The 23,690-nt window shown below is 36.0% G+C and overlaps 1 protein-coding gene across 11 annotated transcripts in view; it reads right to left on the minus strand.

The window, feature by feature from the left end:
• Positions 1 to 23,690, minus strand: part of LOC105496640 (protocadherin related 15) — a 1,825,405-nt gene that overhangs the window by 187,742 nt on the left and 1,613,973 nt on the right. For all 11 annotated transcript variants that reach the window (XM_071069550.1, XM_071069551.1, XM_024797557.2 and 8 more), the window contains 2 exons: positions 22,682 to 22,987; positions 19,655 to 19,879 (listed from right to left, as the gene is read on the minus strand). In XM_071069550.1, coding sequence (XP_070925651.1) covers positions 19,655 to 19,879; positions 22,682 to 22,987 — 531 coding nt within the window. The remainder of the gene's footprint in view (positions 1 to 19,654; positions 19,880 to 22,681; positions 22,988 to 23,690) is intronic.

Here is a 23,690-nt window from a genome sequence, read left to right on the forward strand (position 1 = left end):
GAATTAGTGAGCTTGAAGACAACCCATTTCAAAATACACAGTCAGAGGAGGCAAGAGACAAAATGAACAAAAAACAATGAAACATGCCTACACGATCTAGAAAATAGCCTCAAAAGGGCAAATGTAAGAGTTATTGGCATTAAAGAGGAGACAGAGAAAAAGATAGAGGTAGAAAGTTGATTCAAAGGAATAATAATGAAGAACTTCCCAAACCTAGGGAAGACATCAATATCCAAGTACAAAAGATTATAGAACTACCAGCAGATTTAACCCAAAGAATACTGGCTCAAGTCATTTAATAATCGAACTCCCAAAGGTCAAGGATAAAGGATCCTAAAGGTGTAAGAGAAAAGAAATAAATAACATACAATAGAGTTCTAATACATTTGGCAGCAGACTTTTCAGCAGAAACCTTACAGGCCAGGAGAGAGTGGCATGTCATACTTAAAAAATCCTAAAGAGTATATCTGGTTAAAATATCCTTCAAACAGGAAGGAGAAATAAAGACTTTCCCAGGCAAATAAATACAAGCTGAGGGATTTCATCAACACCAGACCTGTCCTATAAGAAATGCTAAAGAAAGTTATTCAATAAAAAATGAAAGTTCATGAGGAATAAGAAATCATCTGAAGACACAAAACTCAATGGTAATAGTATGTTCACAGGAAACACAGAATATTATAACACTGTAACTGTGGTGTATAAAATATTCTTATCTTAAGTAGAAAGACTAAATTATGAAACAAAAATAATAACTACAACCACTTATCAAGACATAGACAGTAAAATAAGGTATAAATAGAAACAACAAAAAGTTAAAAAGCAGGGGGATGAAGTACAGAGTTTTTACTAGTTATTTTTCTTGTCGGTTTATGCAAGTGTTGTTATCAGCTTAAAATAAAGGGTTGTACGATAGTATCTGCAAGCTTGATGATAGCCTCAAACCAAAAAAATGTACAACAGATACATAAAAAATAAAAAGTCAAGAAAATAATATCACCAGAGTAAATCACCTTCACTGAAAGGAAGACAGGAAAGAAAGAAAGAAAGAAGGAAGACAAACCATAAGACAATCAGAAAGCAAATAACAAAATGGAAGCAATAGGTCCTTAGTCATAAACAATAACATTGAATATAAAAGGATTAAGATCTCTAATCAAAAGACATAGAGTGGATGAATGGATTAAAAAAAAAAGATGAAATGACCTGTAGCCTATGAGAAACACGCTTCACCTATAAAGACACATATAAATTGAAAATAAACACATGGAAAAATATATTCTATGCTAATGGAAACCAATAAACAGCAGGAATAGCTGCAATTATATGAAACAAAAGATTTAAAGACAAAAACTACACAAAGATACAAAGAAGGTCACTATATAATGATAAACATATCAATTTATCAGGAAGATATAACAATTGTAAATATACATATATACTCAACATTGGAGTGCCCATATATATATAAAGCAAATATTATTAAAGCTAAAGAGCCAGATAGATCCCCAAACAAACATAGCTGGAGACTTTAACATTCCACTTTCAGCACTGGACAGATCTTCCAGAAAGAAAAATCAACAAAGAAACATCAGACCTAATGTCCACTGTAGAACAAATGGATCAAATAGTTATTCATAGAACATTTCATCCAACACCTGCAGAATACACATTCTCCTCAGCACATGGATCATTCTCAAATATAGGCCATACCTTAGGTCACAAAACAAGTCTTAACACATTCAAAAATTTGAAATAATATCAAGTATCTCCTCTGACTGCAACAGAATAAAACTAAAAATCAGTAACAAGATAAATTTTGGAAATTACACTAACACATGGAAATTAAACAGTATGTTACCGAATAACCAGGGGTCAATGAGGAAATTGATAAGAAAATCAAAAACTTTCTTTAAACAAATGATAATGAAAATACAAAGTACCAAAACCAATAGTGAGGGGTGGAGTTGGTAAGGCTTCTTGGGCCAGTTTGGGGACTTTCACAAAAGACCCCTGTGACTCAAGGTTTTGAGTTCTTAACAAATCGAGTGAAGGATTCAAAATTAATCACTCCAAGGGACGACTGAAAAAATAACCACTCTCAATGGACAAAAAGAAAGAAAGGGAGGGGGTAACACAGGGATATAAGTCCCAGGCACCCGAGCCAGCAACGGCCACAATTCCAGGTCCCCTTCCACCATGTGGAAGGTTTCATTTTGCTTTGTTCAATAAACTGTGCTGCTGTTCACTCTCCTGGTCTGTGGACTCTTTTTGAGCTGTAACACTAACTGCGAAGGTCCTCAGCTTCATTCTTCAAAGTTAGTGAGACCACGAACCCATCAGCAGTAAAAACTCTTGACTCAATTAGATATACTGAAATTTTTACTAAATGGGAAATTTATAGCTATAAATGCCTACATCAAGAAAGGAGAAAAACTTCAAATAAACAAAACAACCGAATGATGCATCTTTAAAAACTAGAAAAGAAAGAGCAGACGGAAGCCAAAATTAGAAGAAAAGAAATAATAAAGATCAGAGCAGAAATAAATGGATTTGAAATGAAGAAAACAATATAAAAGATCAATGAAACAAAAGGTTTGTTTTTTAAAAAGTTATATAAAATTGACAAACCTTTAGCCAGACTAACTAAAAAGAAGAGAGAAGACCCAAAGAAATAAAATCAGATATGAAAAAGAAAACACTGCAACTAATACTGCAGAGATTCAGAGGATCATTAGTGGCCACTATGAACAAACATATGGCAATAAATTGGAAAAGCAAGAAGAAACAAATAAATTCCTAGACACATACAACCCACCAAGACTGAACCATGAAGAAATCCAAAACATCAAACAAACTAATATCAAGTAACAAGATACAGCAAATAACAAGTATCAAGCTATAATAAAAAGTCACCTAGCAAAGGAAAGGCCAGAACCCAATGGTTTTGCTACTGAAATCTACCAAATATTTAAAGAAGTACTAATACCAATCCTACTCAAACTATTTCAAAAAAAAATAATAATAATAAAAATAGGAGGAGGAAGTACTTTCAAACTCATTCTATAAAGACAATAATACTCTGATACCAAAACTAGACAGAGACATCCAAAAAAGAAAACTATAAGCAATCTCCTTGGTGAATATTGATGCAAAATTCCTCAACAAAATACTAACAAACAAATTCGACATTGTATTAAAAAGATCATTAATCATGACCAAATGAGATTTATCGCAGGGATACTAGGATGGTTCAATATATTCAAATCAATCAATGTGATATATCATCAACAGAATGAAAGAGAAAAACCATATGATCATTTCAATTGATTCTGAAAAAGCACTTAATAAAATTCAATGCCCTTTCATGATCAAAACCCTCAAAAACTGGGTATAGATGGAACATACCTCAACATAATAAAAGCGTGATATGACAAACCCATAGCTACTCTCATACTGAATGAGGAAAAACTGAAAGCCTTTCCTGTAAGATCTGGAACACGACCAGGATGCCCACTATCACCACTGTTATTCAATATAGTACTGGAAGTCTTAGCAAGAAAAATCAGGAAAGAAAACAAAATAATGATCATCTAAATTGGAAAGGAAGAAGTCAAACTATCCTTATTTGCAGACGATACAATCTACTACTTGGAAAACATAAAGACTACACACACATACACACACACACACACACAAGTATTAGAACTGATAAACAAATTCAGTAAAGTTGCAAGTTACAAAATCAACATAGAAAAATCAGCAGCATTTCTATATGCCAAAAGTGAACAATCTGCAAAAGAAATCAATAAAGTAATAAAAATAGCTACAATTAAAATAAAATACCTAGGAATTAACCAAGGAAGTGAAAGATCTCTGCAATGGAAACTATAAAACATGGATTCGAGAAAATGAAGAGAACACAAAAGAATGAAAAGATATCTCATGGTCATGGATTGCAAGAATCAATATTGTTAAAATGTCCATACTACTCAAAGCAATCTACAGATTCCATGCAATCCCTGTCAAATACCAATGACATTCTTCAAAGAAATAGAAAAAAAAAAATTCTAAACTGTATGTGGAAGCACAAAAGACCCAGATAGCTAAAACTATATTAAACAAAAGGAAAACAAAAACAAAAACAAAAAACTGGAAGAATCATATTATCTGACGTTAAATAATATTACAGAGCTATAGTAACCAAAATAACATGGTACTGGCATTAAAAAAAAATACACTTATATCCATGGAACAGAATTGAGAACCCAGAAATAAATTTATATAACTATAGTGACGTTAACTTTGACAAAAGTGCCAGGAATGTAACCAGGGAAAGGACAGTCTCTTCAATAAATGGTGCTAGAAAAACTGGATATTCATATGCAAAAGAAGAAAAGAGACCCCATCATGCTATATACAAAAATCAAATCAAAATTGATTAGAGACATGAATCTAAGACATCAAACTATGAAACGACTGAAAGAAAACATGGGGAAAGTCTCCAGGAGATAGGACTGGGCTAAGATTTCTTGAGTAATACCCTACAAGCACAGATAACTGAAGAAAAATGAACAAATGGAATCACATCAACTTAAAAAGCTTCTGCACATCAAAGGAAAGAATCAACAAAGTAAAGAGACAACCCACAGGGTGAGAGCAAATATTTGCAAACTACCCATCTGACAAGGAATTAAACAGAATATATAAGGAATTCAAACAACTCTATAGGAAAATATCTAATAATCCGATTTAAAAATGGGCAAAAGTTCTAAAAAAAATTTCTCAAAAGAAGACATACAAGTGATAAACCAGTATGTAAAAGGTGCTCAACATCACTGATTATCAGAGAAATGCAAATCAAACTTACGATGAGACACCATCTTACACCAGTTAGAATGGCTTTTATCTAAAAGTCAGGCAATAACAAATGCTAATGAGAATGTAGAGAAAAGAAACCCTCACACACTGTTGGTGGGAATGCAAATTAGTACAACGACTATGGAGAACAGTATGGAAGTTCCTATAAAACTAAAAATAGAGCTATCATATGATCCAGAAATCCTACTACTAGATACATGGCCAAAAGAAAGGAAATCAGTATATGAAAGAGATAGCTGCACTCCTATGATTATTGCAGCACTATTCACAATAGTCAAGATTTGGAAGCAACCTAAGTGTCCATCAACGGAATAATGGATAAAGAAAATGTGGTACAGGTACACAAGGGAGTACTATTTAACCATAAAGAAGAATGAGATCCTATCATGTGCAACCATATAATCAATGAAGGTTAAAAGTATATGAGAGAGGCACTTTCTGGGGTCTCCTGGCAACCAGTGGGTGATATTTACGGAGCCATGGGAGAGATTCTTTACTACTTAGATATACTATTTTTAATCCTGGGCATGTGCATTTTGTTTTCTCTGGTTTGCATCTTTATAGGAAATATGTTACATCTTAGTCCTAAAACTCTAGAATAGTAGAATTAAAGATATTTTGTCCTGCTTTCACCAAGTTTGGTGACAAATATGATATAAAGAGCACACCAATAGGAATCTGAAAATGCAGAATAGAATAGAGGGAAACGTTTGAAAGCCATACTTCAAAACAATCCCAAGAGAACAATTAGCAAGTTGTAAAAAACAATATTAAATCTGACCAAACACCTACCAGCTGGGTCACAGAAATTATCATTTATTCAAATTCCTACCTCCAGACAAGGGAAGTACAATAAGTATGCTGTAGATGAAATGTCCAGAATTTCTGTTTTGTTTGAGTCTGGGAGAACCTCCTGGTCTCTCAAGCGTCAGCTTCTCTGATGAAATCAAAAGTAGGACCCTATCAATACTGTCATGACGGAGCATCAGTAGCACATAACTGCCTCTCAGCTGTCCACGGTTTCACAAATGCTGCCTTGGTACTGTGCATTGAGTTTTCATCTAGTAAAGCTGTCCTTTTTCTTCTATTCTATGGGGTAGGAATATTTCCTTCTGGACAAGGAAACTCCTCTGAAAGGTGGAAATCTTAGCTTCATTTTCCAAGACCCACTGTATTTAACAATAACCTCAGCCCTTGTTACAAGATGAACTTGATGATACTTCATTTATCATCTTTTCACCCTTCCCTGCCTACTCCCACACCTGCACGCTAAGACAGGCAAACACAACCAAGGGTGAATCCAGTCTCCTTTCTTCATAGAAGCCTGTCTTCCTCTCTCCTACTCCCATACAGCCATTCCATCCAAAATTATAATGAGCAAAGTGACTTGGGTCATCTGTTTATCTCGGGCAAGTTCTTTATACTCTTTATAATGCTGCTCAGTATCATATATCCATTTGCATATTCAGATTTTCAGATTCATATTCAATTCTCAGTTTGCTGTAGAACAGACCTTTTCTTTCTGTGTGTTTTCTATATTATGTTACAACACAGACTCTAAGACCAGATTTCTATTATAACTTAGTTTGTAAGGCTAGTTATCACTCTGGATCTTTTAAAATTGTTTAGAATTTTATTTTCATTTTCCAGAGATTTGCTTATATAATCTAATTTACTATCATCACAGATTCAGTTCTTCTAAATATTTAGTATATCTAGAAATATACAACAAAATTATCTACAAGTAAAATACACAACTAAATATCTAGTAATATATGAGGAAAAAACCTTATTGCATTCATGTTCTATAAAATCTTTTCAAGAAAAAGTTATGTTATTGTATGATCATGACAGGTTTTATTGTTTTGGATTCTTAAAACTTGGCACTAAGAAAGCTGTGTGCAGGTGTCTTGATTAACTTTTTTCAGTTTTTTTTTTTGTTTTGTTTTGTTTTGAGACGGAGTCTGGCTCTGTCGCCCAGGCTGGAGTGCAGTGGCGCGATCTCGGCTCACTGCAAGCTCAACCTCCCGGATTCATGCCATTCTCCTGCCTCAGCCTCCCGAGTAGCTGGGACTACAGGCTCCTGCCACCACACCTGGCTAATTTTTTGTATTTTTAGTAGAGACGGGGTTTCACCGTGTTAGCCAGGATGGTCTCGATCTCCTGACCTCGTGATCCGCCTGCCTCAGCCTCCCAAAGTGCTGGGATTACAGGCGTGAGCCACCGCGCCCTACCTCAACTATTTTATTTATAGTGTGGAAATAATGTTCTTCCAAATAATACTTGAATTTTCCCATTCTTGCTCCAATTTTAAACAGGTTTGATGGACTAGACATTGAACACTTCATTTTTTATTTTTTCCTCTTGTTTACAAAAGAAATTATGTTTCTGCTCATTTTGAAAGAAAGAACTTCAAGATGCTTTCCTGTGGTGACTTTTTGGGTCCAAGTATCTCCTAGCAAATACCATACACTTATGTTATCAACAAAACAGCTTTTCAGTATTGCAAGTAATCAGACCAAATAGAGACAATTTGCAAAGCTGGTAGAGAGTATATTTGTAGAAAAATGAGAATTGTACTCCATTCTTCTCTTTAAAAAAAAAAGATAAAAATATTTTTATGGTCCTTGGCAGTATATACTAGAATTTTAAAGTTCTATTTGTGATAATCACCACCCTGAGTTATCAGAAAAGAGGAAAGCAAGTGTCAGTCTACATTTGGGAGAATTTCCTACCAATTTTATTATGCTTAGATGAACTTGGAAAAAATAAAAAGTGGTATCACATATGTCTAGAGTTAAACATTAAGTTTTGCTTTAAATGTATAATAAACAGGCAATGACTGCATGAGTCAGGACGCCTTGACCAAAGGAATGGTGTTACTTCTCTAAATAAGATAAAGCAACTGTGACAACATGAATTAGACCAACACTCTTCTCTATCTGAGGAATAAATTATCTTCCAGCTGCTGATGTAGAAGCCTTAAGTAATATCTCTATATTGAAATAAAGGGGTGGTGAGGCAGCATGAAGAACTTTTTAAGAGGGATAAGTCCCAGATACAGAATGAGGGTTATTTAGGGCATAACTTGCTTTTTGGGGTGATAATTTTGGACATAATTTGAAATTGAATCCAGAGCTGCCAAGTCAGACTGTATGAGTGTTTATTATAACTGTCTATCGTCAACCACACCTTCATCGGAGAAAAGGCCATACCATTTGATGATCTATTTTTCAATCTGGGAAGAATAGGGGGAATGTCATTAATAGCAAGTCTTTTTTTTTTCTCTTCTTTGTCCAAAATCATCAATAAATGAATTATTTTTCTCTTTTTAATGTTTTAACTGATCAATTCCACCAAGTCATATGAGTAGACAAGAGTATACCAAGGTAAATTTTTCACCTGTCCAGAAGATATTTTGCTATAATTAGTCTATTTAGATCACTCTCACCTTAGTCTTTTCCATCTGCATACATATTATGGAATCTTCATAACCACCAATATTACATTCCCTAAAAATTTTTGTAACAGATTTCTAAATGTTGTAACACAATAGTGTGACAAAATCACATTTCAAAATACAGTAAAATCAAAGCCCTCCCTTCAGGCTCTCTATAATTTTTTCTTGTTGCTTGATCCTTTTTCCAGACCACTAGAGCACTGACAATCATTGTCTCAGGAAAGAGAGGTACGAAAATAAAAATAAGGTTACCCAAGAAAAGATTTTGAGTTTGGGTTCCTATTTCCAAAGGAAATTTACTGTTGACTAAAGTTTTAATTCCTTGAAATAGACACATTTCCTACCTCCTGAAATAAGTATCTGAGGACAGAGAGACACAAGAATGGAAGAATTAAGTATATAGACATGTGGAACCCTGAGAAATAAAGAACCCAGATCCTGATAAAACTCTCCTAACAGGTTTAGGGCATCCGAGGATGGAAGGAGCTTATGATCTCCATTCCAAGGTACTTTAGAGGTGGCGGCAGTATCCACAGAAGAAATGGCATCAATTTGTGTGCTAGCAGATGATCTTAAGTCAAGTGTAAAAAAAAAAAAAAAAAAAAAAGAGAGACAGTGAAAGCGGTGGAGACCAAGAGAACTAACTAGAAGCAGCTGGTGTGTGTCAATCTCATGGAGAAAAGAAAGGCTGGCGAGTGGACACTAGCTCATCTGAAAAATCCAGATGGAGACACACTGGAATTCATCAGGGAAAGAGTATAACACATAGAGAACAGAGGAGAGTAAGACTGGATAACTGCCCACCCTAGGGGTGGCACAGAGCCAGGGGAGTCCTCCCACTGTGGGGAAACTGTGAGTAAGTGAGTCCCTGGGGACCCACACTTCTGCCATGAACTTTTGTATCCCTGGGCTCAGGAGATCTCCCCTGTGAGCTCCCCACCAGTGTCTCTAGGCTGACATGGAGAACCATGTGGAGTCTTGGCAGAGCCATACTCAGGCACACATGGAGTCCCAGGAGACTTGCATCCCCAGACACTCTGGCACCAGCGCCTGTAGCTCCTGTAGCAGCAGAGGCCAGACTTGCATGCCCCCAGTAAAGGGGCCAAATCTACGAGGCTGAGCAGTGAAACATTGCAGGCCTCATCTCAGCTGCACCTTGCAGGATAAGGCCTGCTGTCCATTACAGCCCCACCTGAGTTCCTGGGTCCGGAACAGCTCTGTACTTCTCTGGGATGGAGCTCCCGGTGGAAGAGGCCGGCTGCCATTTTTGCTGCTCTGCAACCCTCCCTCATTTTGCTCTTAGGCTTGGGAAGGACAGGGATTAGGAACTAATGCAGACCCCCAACACAGTATAATTTCCTTACAGAGAAGTGGGTAGGCTGTTTTCCATGTGGGTCCACACTCTTGCTACTCCTCACTGGGCAGGGCTTCCCATCCTAGGACCTCAGTAACCACCCCCCACCTGGATTCCTGGGCCAGTAGCAGCTCTGTACTTCCCTGGGACAGAGATCCCAGAGGGCAAGGCAGGTCACCATTTTTCGCTGCTCCACAGTCCTCACTCCTGTTGCCCTCAGGCTCAGGAGGGAATGTAGTGGTTGGAGACTGATGCAAACCCCCAGCACAGCATAGCAGCATTACAGAAAAACAGTTAGACTGCTTTCTAGGCAGGTCTCCACCTCTGCTAGTCTTTAATGCCCAGTGTCTCTGGATTTGGGCCCCTAGCACAACCACCCTGTCAATGCCTAATACTTCAGTCAGTGGTGAGAAAACCCTAGAGACAGTTCGCAACCTCTCTGTGACTGCAGCTGCCCTTGGACTGGGGAGGAACAAAGGGCCTGGTCACTATGCAGGAACTCCAGGACACCACAGCTGCCATATGGACAGAAGCCCAGTCTCTGTTCCCCATGAGCCCCCCACCTCTCACTCTTTACCAGGCAGGGCCCATGCTCAGGACCACGGAACAGCCACCCCATCTCCAGCTGAGCATTCCCACTGCTAGTGGCTTTGTGTTTCCTTAAGGAGGTGCTCCAACAGTCAACTAAGAGCCACTCTGCCACTGCCATGGCAGTAGTTCTGCCCCTCCTGCCTTTGGACTGGAGAAGAAAGAAAGAGCCCAAAGGTTTTACTCACTCTTCCAGGAGGACATGGTCATCATATAGAGAGAAGCTCAGACTCTCCTACCTGTAAATCCTTACCCTCCTCCTCTTTACCCAGCTCAGGCCAGCAGTGCAGCCACCCCACTCCCTGTCTGGACATTCTCAGTAGCAGCAGTTTTGAGTTTCCCTGAGATGGAGCACCCAGGGACAACCAAAAGCCCCTCTGCCACTGCTGCTGCAGTGGTATTGCCCTTGCTGCCCTCAGACTGTGGTGGGAGCAAAGACCCTGAGTGCTTTAGCCACACCTCCAGTCGGCCATATCACCCACAAGCTTGGGCCTACAATGCAGCCACCACACGCCAGGCTGATTGTACCGATTAGTAGTGGCTCTGTATTTTTCTGGGGTGGAGCACCAAGAGAAAAGTGAAAGGCCATCTGCCACAGCCACAGCCAAGGTCCCTTCCCTTGCTGTGTGTAACTGGGGAAAGAACATAAAGCCTGAGCTTGCCCTGGAGCTACAGTGTGTAGCCTGGGAGTGCCAAACTGAGATATACAGCTAGGAGTCAAGTGCAAAAGGAGTCCACACTTTCAGAGCACTGAGAAGGGGCACAACAATCCTTAGGAAATAGAGGAGACTGATTAATAGCCTACCTACTGGCCATTCCAGTTAAGTATCATCCACTGGACCACAGTCCAAACTTTAATATTAAAAATACTTTGCTAATATATTCATCTGTGAAACCAAGGACAAGAGCTCAATTACAAATAAAGGTCATGCACAAAAACTCACTCCTCTGAAAACATCCAAATAAGCCAACTAACTGTACTCAAATTAGTAGAAAGAATATCAGAAAACACAGATGAGAAAGAACCAGTGCAAGAACTCTGGCAATTCAAAAAACAAGTGTCTTTTTTCCTCCAAACAACCGCACTAGTTCCCCACCAAGGATTCTTAACTCAGCTGAAATGGTTGAAATGAAAGAAATAGAATTCAGAATATGGGTAGGAATGAAAATCATTGAGAATCAGGGAAGAAGTCAAAATGCAAACCAAAGAAACTAAGGATTACAATAAAACAATACAGGAGCTGGTAGATGAAATTGCCATTATAAGAAAGAACCAAAATGATCTAACAGAGCTGAAAAGCACACTACAAGAAGTTCATATTGTAATTGCATTAACAGCAGAATAGACCAAGCTGAGGAAAGAATCACAGAGTGTGAAGACTGGCTCTCTGAACTAACTAAGATGGACAATAATAATAATAATAATAAAGAATGGATAAAACCCTTGAAAAACACGGGATTATGTGAAGAGACTAGATCTACCCCTCACTGGCGTCACTGAGGGAAATGGGGGAAAGGTAGGCAACTTGAAAAACATATTTCAGGATATTGTCCATGAAAACGTCCCAACCTCACTAGAGAGGCCAACATTAATATTTAAAAACTGCAGAGAACTGCAAGATACTATACAAGAAGACCATCCACAAGACACATAATCATCAGATTCTCTTTCATTCTCTTCAAAATGAAAGAAAAAAATTCTAAAGGCAGATAGAAAGAAGGAGCAGGAAATCTACAAAGAGAACCCATCAGGCTAACAGTGTACCTTTAAGCAGAAACCCTATAAGCCAGAAGAGTTTGGGGGCCTATACTCAGCATTCTTAAAGAAAAGAATTTCAATCCAAGAATGTCATATCCAATGAAACTAAGCTTCATAAGTAAAAAAGAAATAAAATCCTTTTCAGACAAGCAAATTCTAAGGGAATTTATTACAACCAGGCCTGCCTTATAAGAGCTCCTGAAAGGAGTGCTAAATGTGAACACTACAAAAACACACTTAAATACACAGATCTCTCACAGTATAAAGCAATGACATAAAAAAGTCTACATAATAACCAGCTAACAATATGATGACAGGATCAAATCTGTACATATCAATATTAACATTGGATATAAATGGGCTAAATGCCACAATTTAAAGGCACAGAGTGACAAGCTGCATAAAGAAGCAAGAACCAAGGTTATGCAAGGCCCATCTCACATGCAGTGACATCCACAGGCCCAAAGTAAAGGGTTGAAGAAAAGTCTACCAAGAAAACAGAAAAAAACTGAAGTTGTTACCCAAATTTCAGACAAAAGAGACTTTAAATCAACAAACATCACAAAAGACAAAGATAAACTTTATATAATGGTAAAGGGTACAATTCAACAAGAAGATCTAAATATCCTAAATATATATTCATCCAACACAGGAGCACGCAGATTCATAAAGCAAGTTCTTACAGACCTACAAAGAGACTTTGATTTCCATACAATAGTGGGAAATTTCAATACTCCATGGACAGTAATAGACAGATGATCAAGGTGACAAAGTAAAAAAGATATTTAGGACCTGAATTCAACACTTGAACAAATGGACATAATAGACATCTATAGAACTCTCTACCCCCCAAAAAACAGAATATACATGCTTCTCATCACCACATGGCACAAACTCTAAAATTGACCACACAATTGGACATAAAAACAATCTGTAAGAAATCAAAGAAAACTAAAATCATACCAACCACACTCTCTGAACATAGTGCAATAAAAACAGAAATCAATACTAAGAAAAACATTCAAAACCATATAATTACATGAAAATTAAACAACTTGTTCCTGAATGATCTCTGGGTAAATAATAAAATGAAGATAGAAATAAAATATTTCAAACTAATGAAAACAAAGATACAACATACCACAATCTCTGGTACATAACTAAAGCAGTGTTAAGAAAGAAGTTTATAGAGCTAAATGCCCACATTAAAAAAGTCAGAAATATATCAAATGAACAATCTAGCATCATGTCTACAGGAACTGGAGAAACAAGAGCAAACCAAATTCAAAGCCAGCAGAAGACAAGAAATATCCAAAATCAGAGCCGAACTGAAGGACATTGAGACGCAAAAGATCATATAAAAGATAAATGAATTTAGGAATTAGTTATTTTAGTTATTTGAAAGCCTTAATTAGATAGATGGATGAATAGCTAGACAAATAAGAAAAAAAGAGAAGATCCAACTAAACACAATCAGAAATGACTGACTGAATTAAGAAGGACATTACCACTGACCCCACAGAAATACAAAAGAACCCTCAGAGACTATGAACACCTCTGTGTACATGACCTAGAAACCCAAGAGGAAATGGATAAATTCCTGGAACCATTCAACCTCCCAAGTTTGCGTTAAGAAGAAATTGAATCCCTAAACAGACAAATAATGAATTCTGAAATTGAATCAGTAAAAAAAGAGCCTACCAACCAGGAAAAGTCCAGGACCAGATGGATTCACAGTCAAATTCTACCAGATGTATAAAGAAGAACTAGTACCAACCCTACTGAAAATATTCCAAAAAATTGAGGAGGAGGCATTCCTCCCTAACTCACTCTATGAGACCAAAATCATCCTGATACCAAAACCTGGCAGAGTCACAACAACAAAAAAGAAAACTTCAGGCCAATATCTTTGATGAACACAGATGCAAAAATTTTCAACAAAATACTGGCAAACCAGCAGCACATCAAAAAGCTAATCCACCACAATCAAGTAGGCTTTATGCCTGGGATGCAAGGTTGGTTCAATATAGACAAATCAACAGAAGTGATTCACCACAGAAACAGAACTAAAAACAAAAACTACATGATCATCTCAATAGATGCAGAAAAGGATTTCAATAAAATTCCACATACTTTCATGTTAAAAACCCTTAACAAACTAAGCACTGAAGGAACATACTTTAAAATAATAAAAGCCATCTATGACAAATGCACAGCCAACATCATACTGAATGGGCAAAAGCTGGAGGCATTCCCCTTGAAAAGGGAAACAAGATAAGGATGTCCTCTCTTATCATTCCCACTCATCATAGTAATGGAAGTCCTGGCCAGAGCAATAAAGCAATAGAAAGAAATAAAATCCATCCAATTAGGAAGAGAGGATGTAAAACTACCCTTGTTTGCAGATGATATGATTCTACACCTAGAAAACCCCATAGTCTCTGTCCAAAGCTCCTTGATCTAATAAACAACTTCAGCAAAGTTTCAGGACACCAAATCAATGTACAAAAATCAATGATAGCATTCCTATGTACCAACAACATCCATGCTGAGGGCCAAATTAAGAATGTAATCCCATTTACAATAGTTACACAAAAAAGTACTTTGGAATACAACTGACCAGGGTGGTGAAAAATCTCTACAATGAGAACTTAAAATATTGCTCAATGAAATCAAAGACGACAGAAACAAATTGAAAAACTTTCCATTCTTGTAGATAGAAGGAATCAATATCATTAAAATGGCCGTACTGCCCAAAGCAAAGTACAGATTCAATGCTATTCTTATTAAACTACTAAAGATATTATTCACAAAACCAGAAAAATGTATTCTAAAATTCATATCAAACCAAAAATGAGCTTGAATAGTTAAGACAATCCAAAGTAAAAAGAAAAAAGCTGAAGATATCACATTTCTTGACTTCAAACTATACTATAATGCTACAGTAACCAAAATCGCATTGTCCTGGTACAACAACAGACACATAGACCAATGGACATAATAGAGATCCCAGAAATAATGCCGCATACTTATACCCATCTGATATACAACAAAGTAAATAAAAACAAACAATGGAGAATGGACTCCCTATTCAGCAAATGATGCTGGGATAACCAGCTATACATATGTAGAAAAATGAAACTGGACCCCTTCCTTACACCATGTACAAAAATGAACTCAAGATGGATTGAAGACTTTAATGTCAAACTTAAAACTATAAAAACACTGGAAGATAACCTAGGAAATATCATTCTGGACATAAGTCCTGGCAAAAATTTCATAACAAAGATGCCAAAAACAATTTTACCAATAGCAAAAATTGACAAGTGTGACTTAATTAAACTAAAAGAGCTTCTGCATAGCAAAAAAACCATATAAACAGAGTAAACAGGCCACCTACAGAATGGGAGAAAATGCTTACAAACTATGCATCTGACAAAGGTCTAATATCCAGAATCTATAAGGAATTTACAAATCAACAAGCAAAAAGCAAACCACCCCATTAAAAAGTGGGCAAAAGATATGAACACACACTTTTCAGAAGAAGACATATATATGGTGAACAAGCGTATGAAAAAATGCTCATCATCACTAATCATGAGAGCAATGCAAATCGAAACCATGATGAGACACCATCTCACACCAATCAGAATTGCTATTAAAAGTAAAAACAAAACAAAACAAAATAAAAAACAAAAAGCATGCTGGCGAGGTTGAGGAGAAAACAGAACAAAGCAGTTTGGCGATTTCTCAAGGAACTCAAAGCAAAATGACCATTTGACCCAGCAATCCCATTTTTTAGGTATATATTCAAAGATAAATAAATTGTTGTACCATAAAGACACATGCACATGTATCATTAGTATCATGCTATTCACAGTAGTAAAGACATGAAATCAATCAACCTAAATGCCCAACAATGGTCAACTAAATAAAGAAAATGTGGCACATATATGCCATGGAATAACTATGCAGCCATAAAAAAGAATGAGATCATATCCTCTGCAGCAACATGGATGCAACTAGGAGCCATTATCCTAAGTGAACTAACATAGGAACAGAAAACCAAATACTGCATGTTCTCACTTAGAAGCTGAAGGTAAATGTTGAGTACATAGGGACACAAAGATGGGAACAACATACATTGGGGGCTGCTTGAGGGTGGACAGATGGAGGAGAGTGAGGATAAAAAAAAACTACCTATAAGGTACTGTGTTTATTACCTGAGTGGCAAAACAATCTGTACAATCAAATCCTGTGACACACAATTTACCTGTATGAAAAACTGCACATGTATTCATGAGCCTAAATTAAAAACTTTAAAGAAAGAAACATATTGGAAATTACTTAGAATCATTTGAATTACTCACCCGAGCATGCCATAAACCTTTTGAATTAAAATAATAGTATGTCTTCAGTTACAAGACACAACATATGTTAAGATATAACATTTAATTTATTTTATTTTTTGAGATGGAGTTTTGCTCTTGTTGCCCAGGCTGGAGTGCAGTGCCATGATCTCAAATCACTGCAACATCCATCTCCCAGGTTTAAGTGATTTTCCTGCCTCAGCCTCCTGAGTAGCTGGGATTAGAGGTGTGCGCCACCATGCCCAGTTAATTTTTTGTATTTTTAATAGAGATGGGGTTTCATCATGTTGGTCAGGCTGATCTCAAACTCACAACCTCAGGTGATCCACCCACCTCGACCTCCCAAAGTGTAGGGATTACAGGTGTGAGCCACCATGCCCAGCCAAGATATAACATTTATTTACCAAAGTTTTATGAGTTACAATAGCAAAGACATGGAATCAACCTAAATACTCACCAATGGTGAATTAGATAAATCTAAAAGGGTACATACACACCATAGAATACTATGAAGCCCTAAAAAAGAATAAAATCATGTCCTTTGCAGTAACATAGATACAGCTGGAAGCCATTATTCTAAACAAATTCAGGAACATAAAACCAAACACTGAATGTTCTCACTTCTAAATGGTAACTAAATATTGGGTGCTCATGGACATAAAAATAGACACTGAAGATTAATAGACAGAAATTGGGTGGGGTAGGAAGTGAAGAAGCAGGAGTTGAGAACCTAATTATTGGGTACTATATTCACTATCTGGTTGACAAGGTCATTCATATCCCAAAACTCAGCATCATGCAATATACTTATGTAACAAATGTGAACATGTAACGCCTGAATCTAAATAAAAGATGAAAATGTAAAATAAGACACTAAAAAAAGAAAAGGTCGTGGAATACTTCCTGTGTTTAACTGTGATTGCAGAATTATCTTAAAAAAATAAAATCCAAACCCCAAAATTTTAGGGTCAAGAACATTAACCTACTGGAAAAATATAGTTATATTAATTATGTATTGGTGAAATATTTTTTCACATCATTACTTTGTTGTCTAAGAAAACTCATAGCATATATCTAGCTATTTAGCAGCACAACAACCAAACAACGACCTAAGAAAAGTGAATTCTTCTTCCATCATTTCAAATAAAATAAAATCTTATTTGTAGTCTCTATAATATGAGAATTGCAGAAAAGTTGCCTATGACCTTGTTTACCTTATGACCCTGGATACATATAGTCTTCTACTAAGGTCCCTCAGAGACATTTGTGTTGCACATGCATAATCTGAATGATCTCACATAAATGTACTGGACACTAAAATTAAAAAAAAAAAATTAAAAAAAGAAAGAAAAAGAGAGTAATCTTCAGGAACGTTGTCTTATTTTAGGCAGAAATGTATCTGCACCGTCCCACCGTCTTCAGGTAGCCAACAAAATCCAAATGATATGGAATTGTTAGTAAATTATCATATGTAAATTCTGCTAAACAATTCACCTTAAACACATAATGGACTGTAATTCTAACCACTTCAAAAGAACAAATGAAAAAGCATTGACGGGAACAAAATACAACCTGAAAATGTAATACTGACAAAGTTTAAGTAAACACAGATGCCTAGAGGTATCTGCATGATCTCCAGGATTAGATAACCTAACAAAGCTGGCAAGTCATGTAACTTTGATTCCACTCAGCTATTACACATTTTTAGTGATTATATGAATCATAAATAGTACCAACATGTAGTAGACAATATGTAGTTGCCAATATTTCATTCCAATCCTATGGTATGATCCTGCAACTAAACATTCATTAAAAATGTCCATATCTTTCCACATTTTTCTATCTAAGCCCATAGATTTCATTGCTTTTTTTTTTTTTTTTTAACATAGAAACTTGATATCTATGGTCACCTGGTAAAATCTGAGCCATAATTATCAATAATATTTTTGGGGGTAGAACATAGATACAACTGTGAATAAAATATAAACCAAAATATCTATAGTAAAGTTAAATTGTTAATTCAATTAATTACTCATATTCATCTATTTTATGCATGGCCATTGAAATACTCTATAAGCTTCTTTGCAAGTGCCTCATTTATCTTATAGATCTTCTGTCTTTTTCCTCCCTCCACTGCCCTTGCTCTGGGCGGGTATCTCTATTTCTTTCTGACCAGCCCTTTTTCATCATTCAAAATCTATTCTGGAAGCAGAAAAAAACCACTTTAAATAGGACTCTTTCAAGTTTCTTCCCTTACCAAAACAAAAATTTTTACAACGTACCATGATTGTGAATGAACTTTTACTTTATATTGCCTAAGAAATTACTGCCATGTAAAGTCATTTTTTTAGTAATATACCCATTTAGTAAAGTAACTTGAGGATTTTTGTACGTGTATCTTTGTATTTGAAGTAAATTTCTCAATATGGGATTCAGATGTCTTGTATAAGAGTCATCTGTGTACTTTTCTCAAATGCTGATGTTTATGATCGGGACAGGTCCTTCTTTGGGGAAGGAGTAGAGAAATCTGGAAGTTTAAGATGACGCTCAGATGATCATTGTATGTACTACTATTTGAGGACTGATCAACTTATAGTACTTCTTTTCATATCTACTTTTAAGTTGTTTCTTAACAAATGACTAGAAATTCAAAAGGTTAAAAATGCCATGCTCTTTCAGGCAATCATCTGGCACAGGGTATTATAATAAATGAGATAACAAATCCAGAGTGGTTAACAAAGTCCCCAAGGTCATAGAGCTTAAAAAGGGTTGAGCCGGAATTTCGCCCCAGTTCCATCTAACTTGGAAGCATATTTCATCCCAGAGGTTTGGGCCATAAATTAATTTTAGGGCCTAAGAACTCTTGGCCCTTCAGAGTCATTTACAAATTTTTTTTAGTTGAAGGATTTGTACCAAATAATTATGCCTGATGCTGTGGAATTTGAACTAAAATCTAGTCTAGAGAGGTTATGACTTGATGGAGAGCTGATGCAGACTCAAATTTCCATGGTCCTTGTAGTCATATTTAGTGCCTCTTTAAAATTGATCTCTTATAGTCAAAAATATAGTTATTTCTTATGTATTTATAACTATTTTCCATTGGAAAAATCTATGTTCTGGGTCTGGTACCACTGTGTCATTAGGAATTATTATCAAAATATATTTATAGGTATAATAGAAGAAACAAAACCTACATGTATAGAGAGCAAAGCAGGCAACCAGAAGTCATCTTTCGTCCTTACCTTTACAATCACTGTGACAGTAGCAATACCAGGAGGCATTGTCCCATAAATATCAAAGGCCTCTACCAGAAAAGTGATACTTGCTTCTTGGTCTGGAAATGCCTCATAATCTAAACTCCTTAAAAGGGATAGTTCTCCTGTAAATGGATGTAGTGCAAAAAAATGCTTCACTTCTGGGCTTCTTATCCGGTAAGACACATTTGCTCCAAGGTCGACATCTTTGGCCTGTAATAAGCAAAAGAATGGTTTTATTAGTGACGTTACCAAAATAAAGAAATGCAGGAAGGATGGAAGTCATGTGTCAGTGCCTAGGACAGCATGAATTTAATGAGGACAAAAAGACACGTTTTAAAAGAGAAATACGTTATTTAATAATTTACCAGAGAGAGGGAAGGAGGGATGGAGGAGAGAAAGACGGAGCGAGGGAGGAAAAGAGGGAGGCAGTGAGAGGGAGAATGAGAGAGAGAGAGAGAGAGAGAGAGAGAGAGAGAGAGAAATACTCCCGTAAGATTTTGTCATTGTCGATGTTATTACTTTATCTATTTAACTTGAAAAAATCACTAAATGAATTATATCACAGTAAAAAAAAAAAGTCTTAAATGATTACTTCTTAGTTTCTGCTGATTTAATAATCATGAACAAATATATTAAATAAAAATAAACACTGAGTGATTTCCATAAACATAATGGATGGCTAAAGTACTATAAGAAAACTAAGAAAATGTAAGTAGTAATTCTTTTTCACAGTGATCTTATAATACATTTCTAGAGATCACTCTACTATACTTCCCTTCATTTAACTAGCATTTCAGTAGTAGTTACACACAGGTGCTGTAGAGAGCACCAAAATGAATCAAGACACAATTACTTCCCTACAGGTTATGGTCTCAGAGAAGAAATAAGACACAAATACTAAAATAGAAAGGAAAAAATGTGACATGAAATCTAAACTATGTTCTAAATTGGGAACGATGTCCTTTAGCTGAAAGGATGGGTTTTCATGGGAGTCTTGTAGAATGGCTATTTCACTCAGTACAGACTAGCAAATGCACCTCAGGTACAGAAAACCAAATGGAGCAAGAATGAAAATGGAGAAGATTCAGAGTATGTTTTAATGTGCATATTTTAATGCAACATCTCTTATGTGAACCTCAGTCTTGGTCTCCTCCAATCAATTATTGACTTAACAATCAGAAAGATGCTATTAAAGCATACATTTTATTATGTGATTTTTCCTGCTTAAAATCCTCTGGTTTTTAATTCAATTTTCAATCAACGCCATTATCCTTAACATGGTAAGAGTCACTACATTTTCTAGACTTTTAGCCCCTCACCCCTCACACTTTCCCGTCTTCCATGATTTTGACCAGACTTTTTTTCCTCCACTACTTTAAACAATCTTTCTTCCATTTCCTCTTGAATAGCTCTTACTTGTCCCTCAGTTCACCATTTAGAAATAAGTTTCTCTTTGTCTTAAGATTAGGTTAGGAGCTCCACCTCTATTACCTAGGCCCTTTGTACTGAGGACCTACGTTTTAACTACTAATTTTCTTGACTGATTGCTAAACTAGCCTGAAAACTCCAAGAAAGCAGCAGATTTGTTTTGTTCACCATTGTATCCCCAAAGTCTGTGTATCCTCTAGGACAGCATGAATTTAACGACACTGGCAGGAGACTTTGCATACTGTACATACTGAAGACATGTTTGTTAAATAAATACATTAACTAATTAATTACTTGATAGATGAATGGTGGAATAGATGAAGGAATGATGGTTCTCTCCCTGGTCAGTATTTGCCTTATTTAGACTTGTTAATGTTTATTGCTGAGTTCAATTATGGAAGGGATACAGAGTCTGGAAAACTGTGCTAAGAACATTCAAGTTGTGGACTACAGGTGGAAAATTGGCTACCTTTTTTTTTTTTTTTTCCCCCAAAACATACCTCATAGACCAACTGAGTCAGTATTAAATGAGGTGGCTGCTTAAAAATGCAGATTTATGGATCAGCCTAACCTACTGAATCAAAATGTTCAGGACTTTTTGTAATTTATAGTTGAAAACTTAAAAAAGAGGCTTGATAGAGATGTCATTAAAAAGGAGAGTTAGATTAGTAGAAGATGCCTTTTGTGTATTGAATGTGAAAAAAATACAGAATAATGGGTATAAACGATATCTGTAAAATAGAGGGGGAACCAATATGTAACTCTGTGTTTTTCCTGTGTATACACATTTATGTTATATATGTACAACCCACACAAATGAATATATATATATATATACACACACATACACACACACATTTTTTTTGACATTTGTGTGAACACAAAGACAAACGTGAAAATAAATTTAATGCTGAGTATTCTGGAGGCACAATGTGTGAGATTATTAACTTTTGTTTCATAAACTATTGTATTGTCAACTGTTGGGATAAACAGAATATTACTTTTGTAAATTAAAAAATCTTTTAAAAAGGCCGGGTGCGGTGGCTCAAGCCTGTAATCCCAGCACTTTGGGAGGCCGAGGCGGGCGGATCACAAGGTCAGGAGATCGAGACCACAGTGAAATCCCGTCTCTACTAAAAATACAAAAAATTAGCCGGGCGCGGTGGCGGGCGCCTGTAGTCCCAGCTACTCAGGAGGCTGAGGCAGGAGAATGGCGGGAACCCGGGAGGCGGAGCTTGCAGTGAGCCGAGATCGCGCCACTGCACTCCAGCCTGGGCAACAGCGTGAGACTCCGTCTCAAAAAAAAAAAAAAAAAAAAAAAAAAAAAATTCTATTAAAAAGTATTTTTAAAATTTCTTACAAAGAGACCTTTCTGTCTTTAATTTTTGGGATATCTTTAAAGTAGGGTTACCACACCAAATACAATATGCAATATTGGAGAAATAATAAAAAATTATTCATTGTTTATCTGAAATTAAAATCCAGCTTGGTGTGTTGTATTTTTACTTGCTAATTTTGGCAAACACACCCTAATAGCAAACCTCCTAATGTAGAATTAATGTAATAAATACTTTTTCCACACACCTCTATTTGAAGGATGGTGGTCCCAGCTGGCAGATTCTCCTCAACAAGGACAGTGTACGTTGAATTGGTGAACACAGGACTATTATCATCAATGTCCAAAACCTTGATGGCCAGGGTTAGAGTTGAATGACGAGGGTGTACTGCTCCATCTGTTGCCACAACAACAAGTTCATAGTAGTCCCTGACTTCTCTGTTAAGCTTCACTGCTGTGTAAATGCTCCCATTGGATGTGATACGAAAAAGATTATTAAAGTTACCCAAACTGTAGTGCACTTGACCATTTATTCCAGCATCGGGGTCTGTTGCCTATTAAATAAAATGAAAAGCAAGAAAATTCACATAAGTTTTGATGGGCTACTGTAAATGAAGGTAATACTTAACAAATTATGGCATTTTTCTGACCAAATGTTATTTGGTTAAGGAGGAAATGACACTGACTATACAATGCAAAATATAAAACATGAAAAATATTATATTTAATATTCTTAATTTAAAATTAACATAACAAAAACTTATAATATCATTAGCAATAACAATACTATATTATGACAGAAAACTCATATTATAAAAGTACTGAATCTTTATGTCTTATGATTTTAACAGGTTTTGAATATAAAATGAGAAAAAAATTTTGTTTTTAATTCATTTAACATAATCTACTGAGTGACAGTTTAAGATTACATATATTTTTGCTCACTTTACATATTCATTTTATGTTTATATATGTTTAGTAATAATATTGTTATGCATTGTTTGTTTATAATAGATAACATTTTACTATGTTATGCCATTATTATTTATGTAATAATTTTATTATAATAAACATTAATCATATTTATCATAAATAATATTTATAAGTATAACCTGACTTAATCCTCATGATGTTGTTATGAGTAAATATCATTAATCTCATTTTACGAATGAGAACACTGTGACTTATGGAAGGTTACACAAGAAACAAATATCTCAGTGTCCCATTTCTTAACACAATACTTCATATATAAAAGTA

Source organism: Macaca nemestrina, chromosome 9 (genome assembly GCF_043159975.1).
Source record: "Macaca nemestrina isolate mMacNem1 chromosome 9, mMacNem.hap1, whole genome shotgun sequence".
NCBI classification, from domain to species: Eukaryota; Metazoa; Chordata; class Mammalia; order Primates; family Cercopithecidae; genus Macaca; species Macaca nemestrina.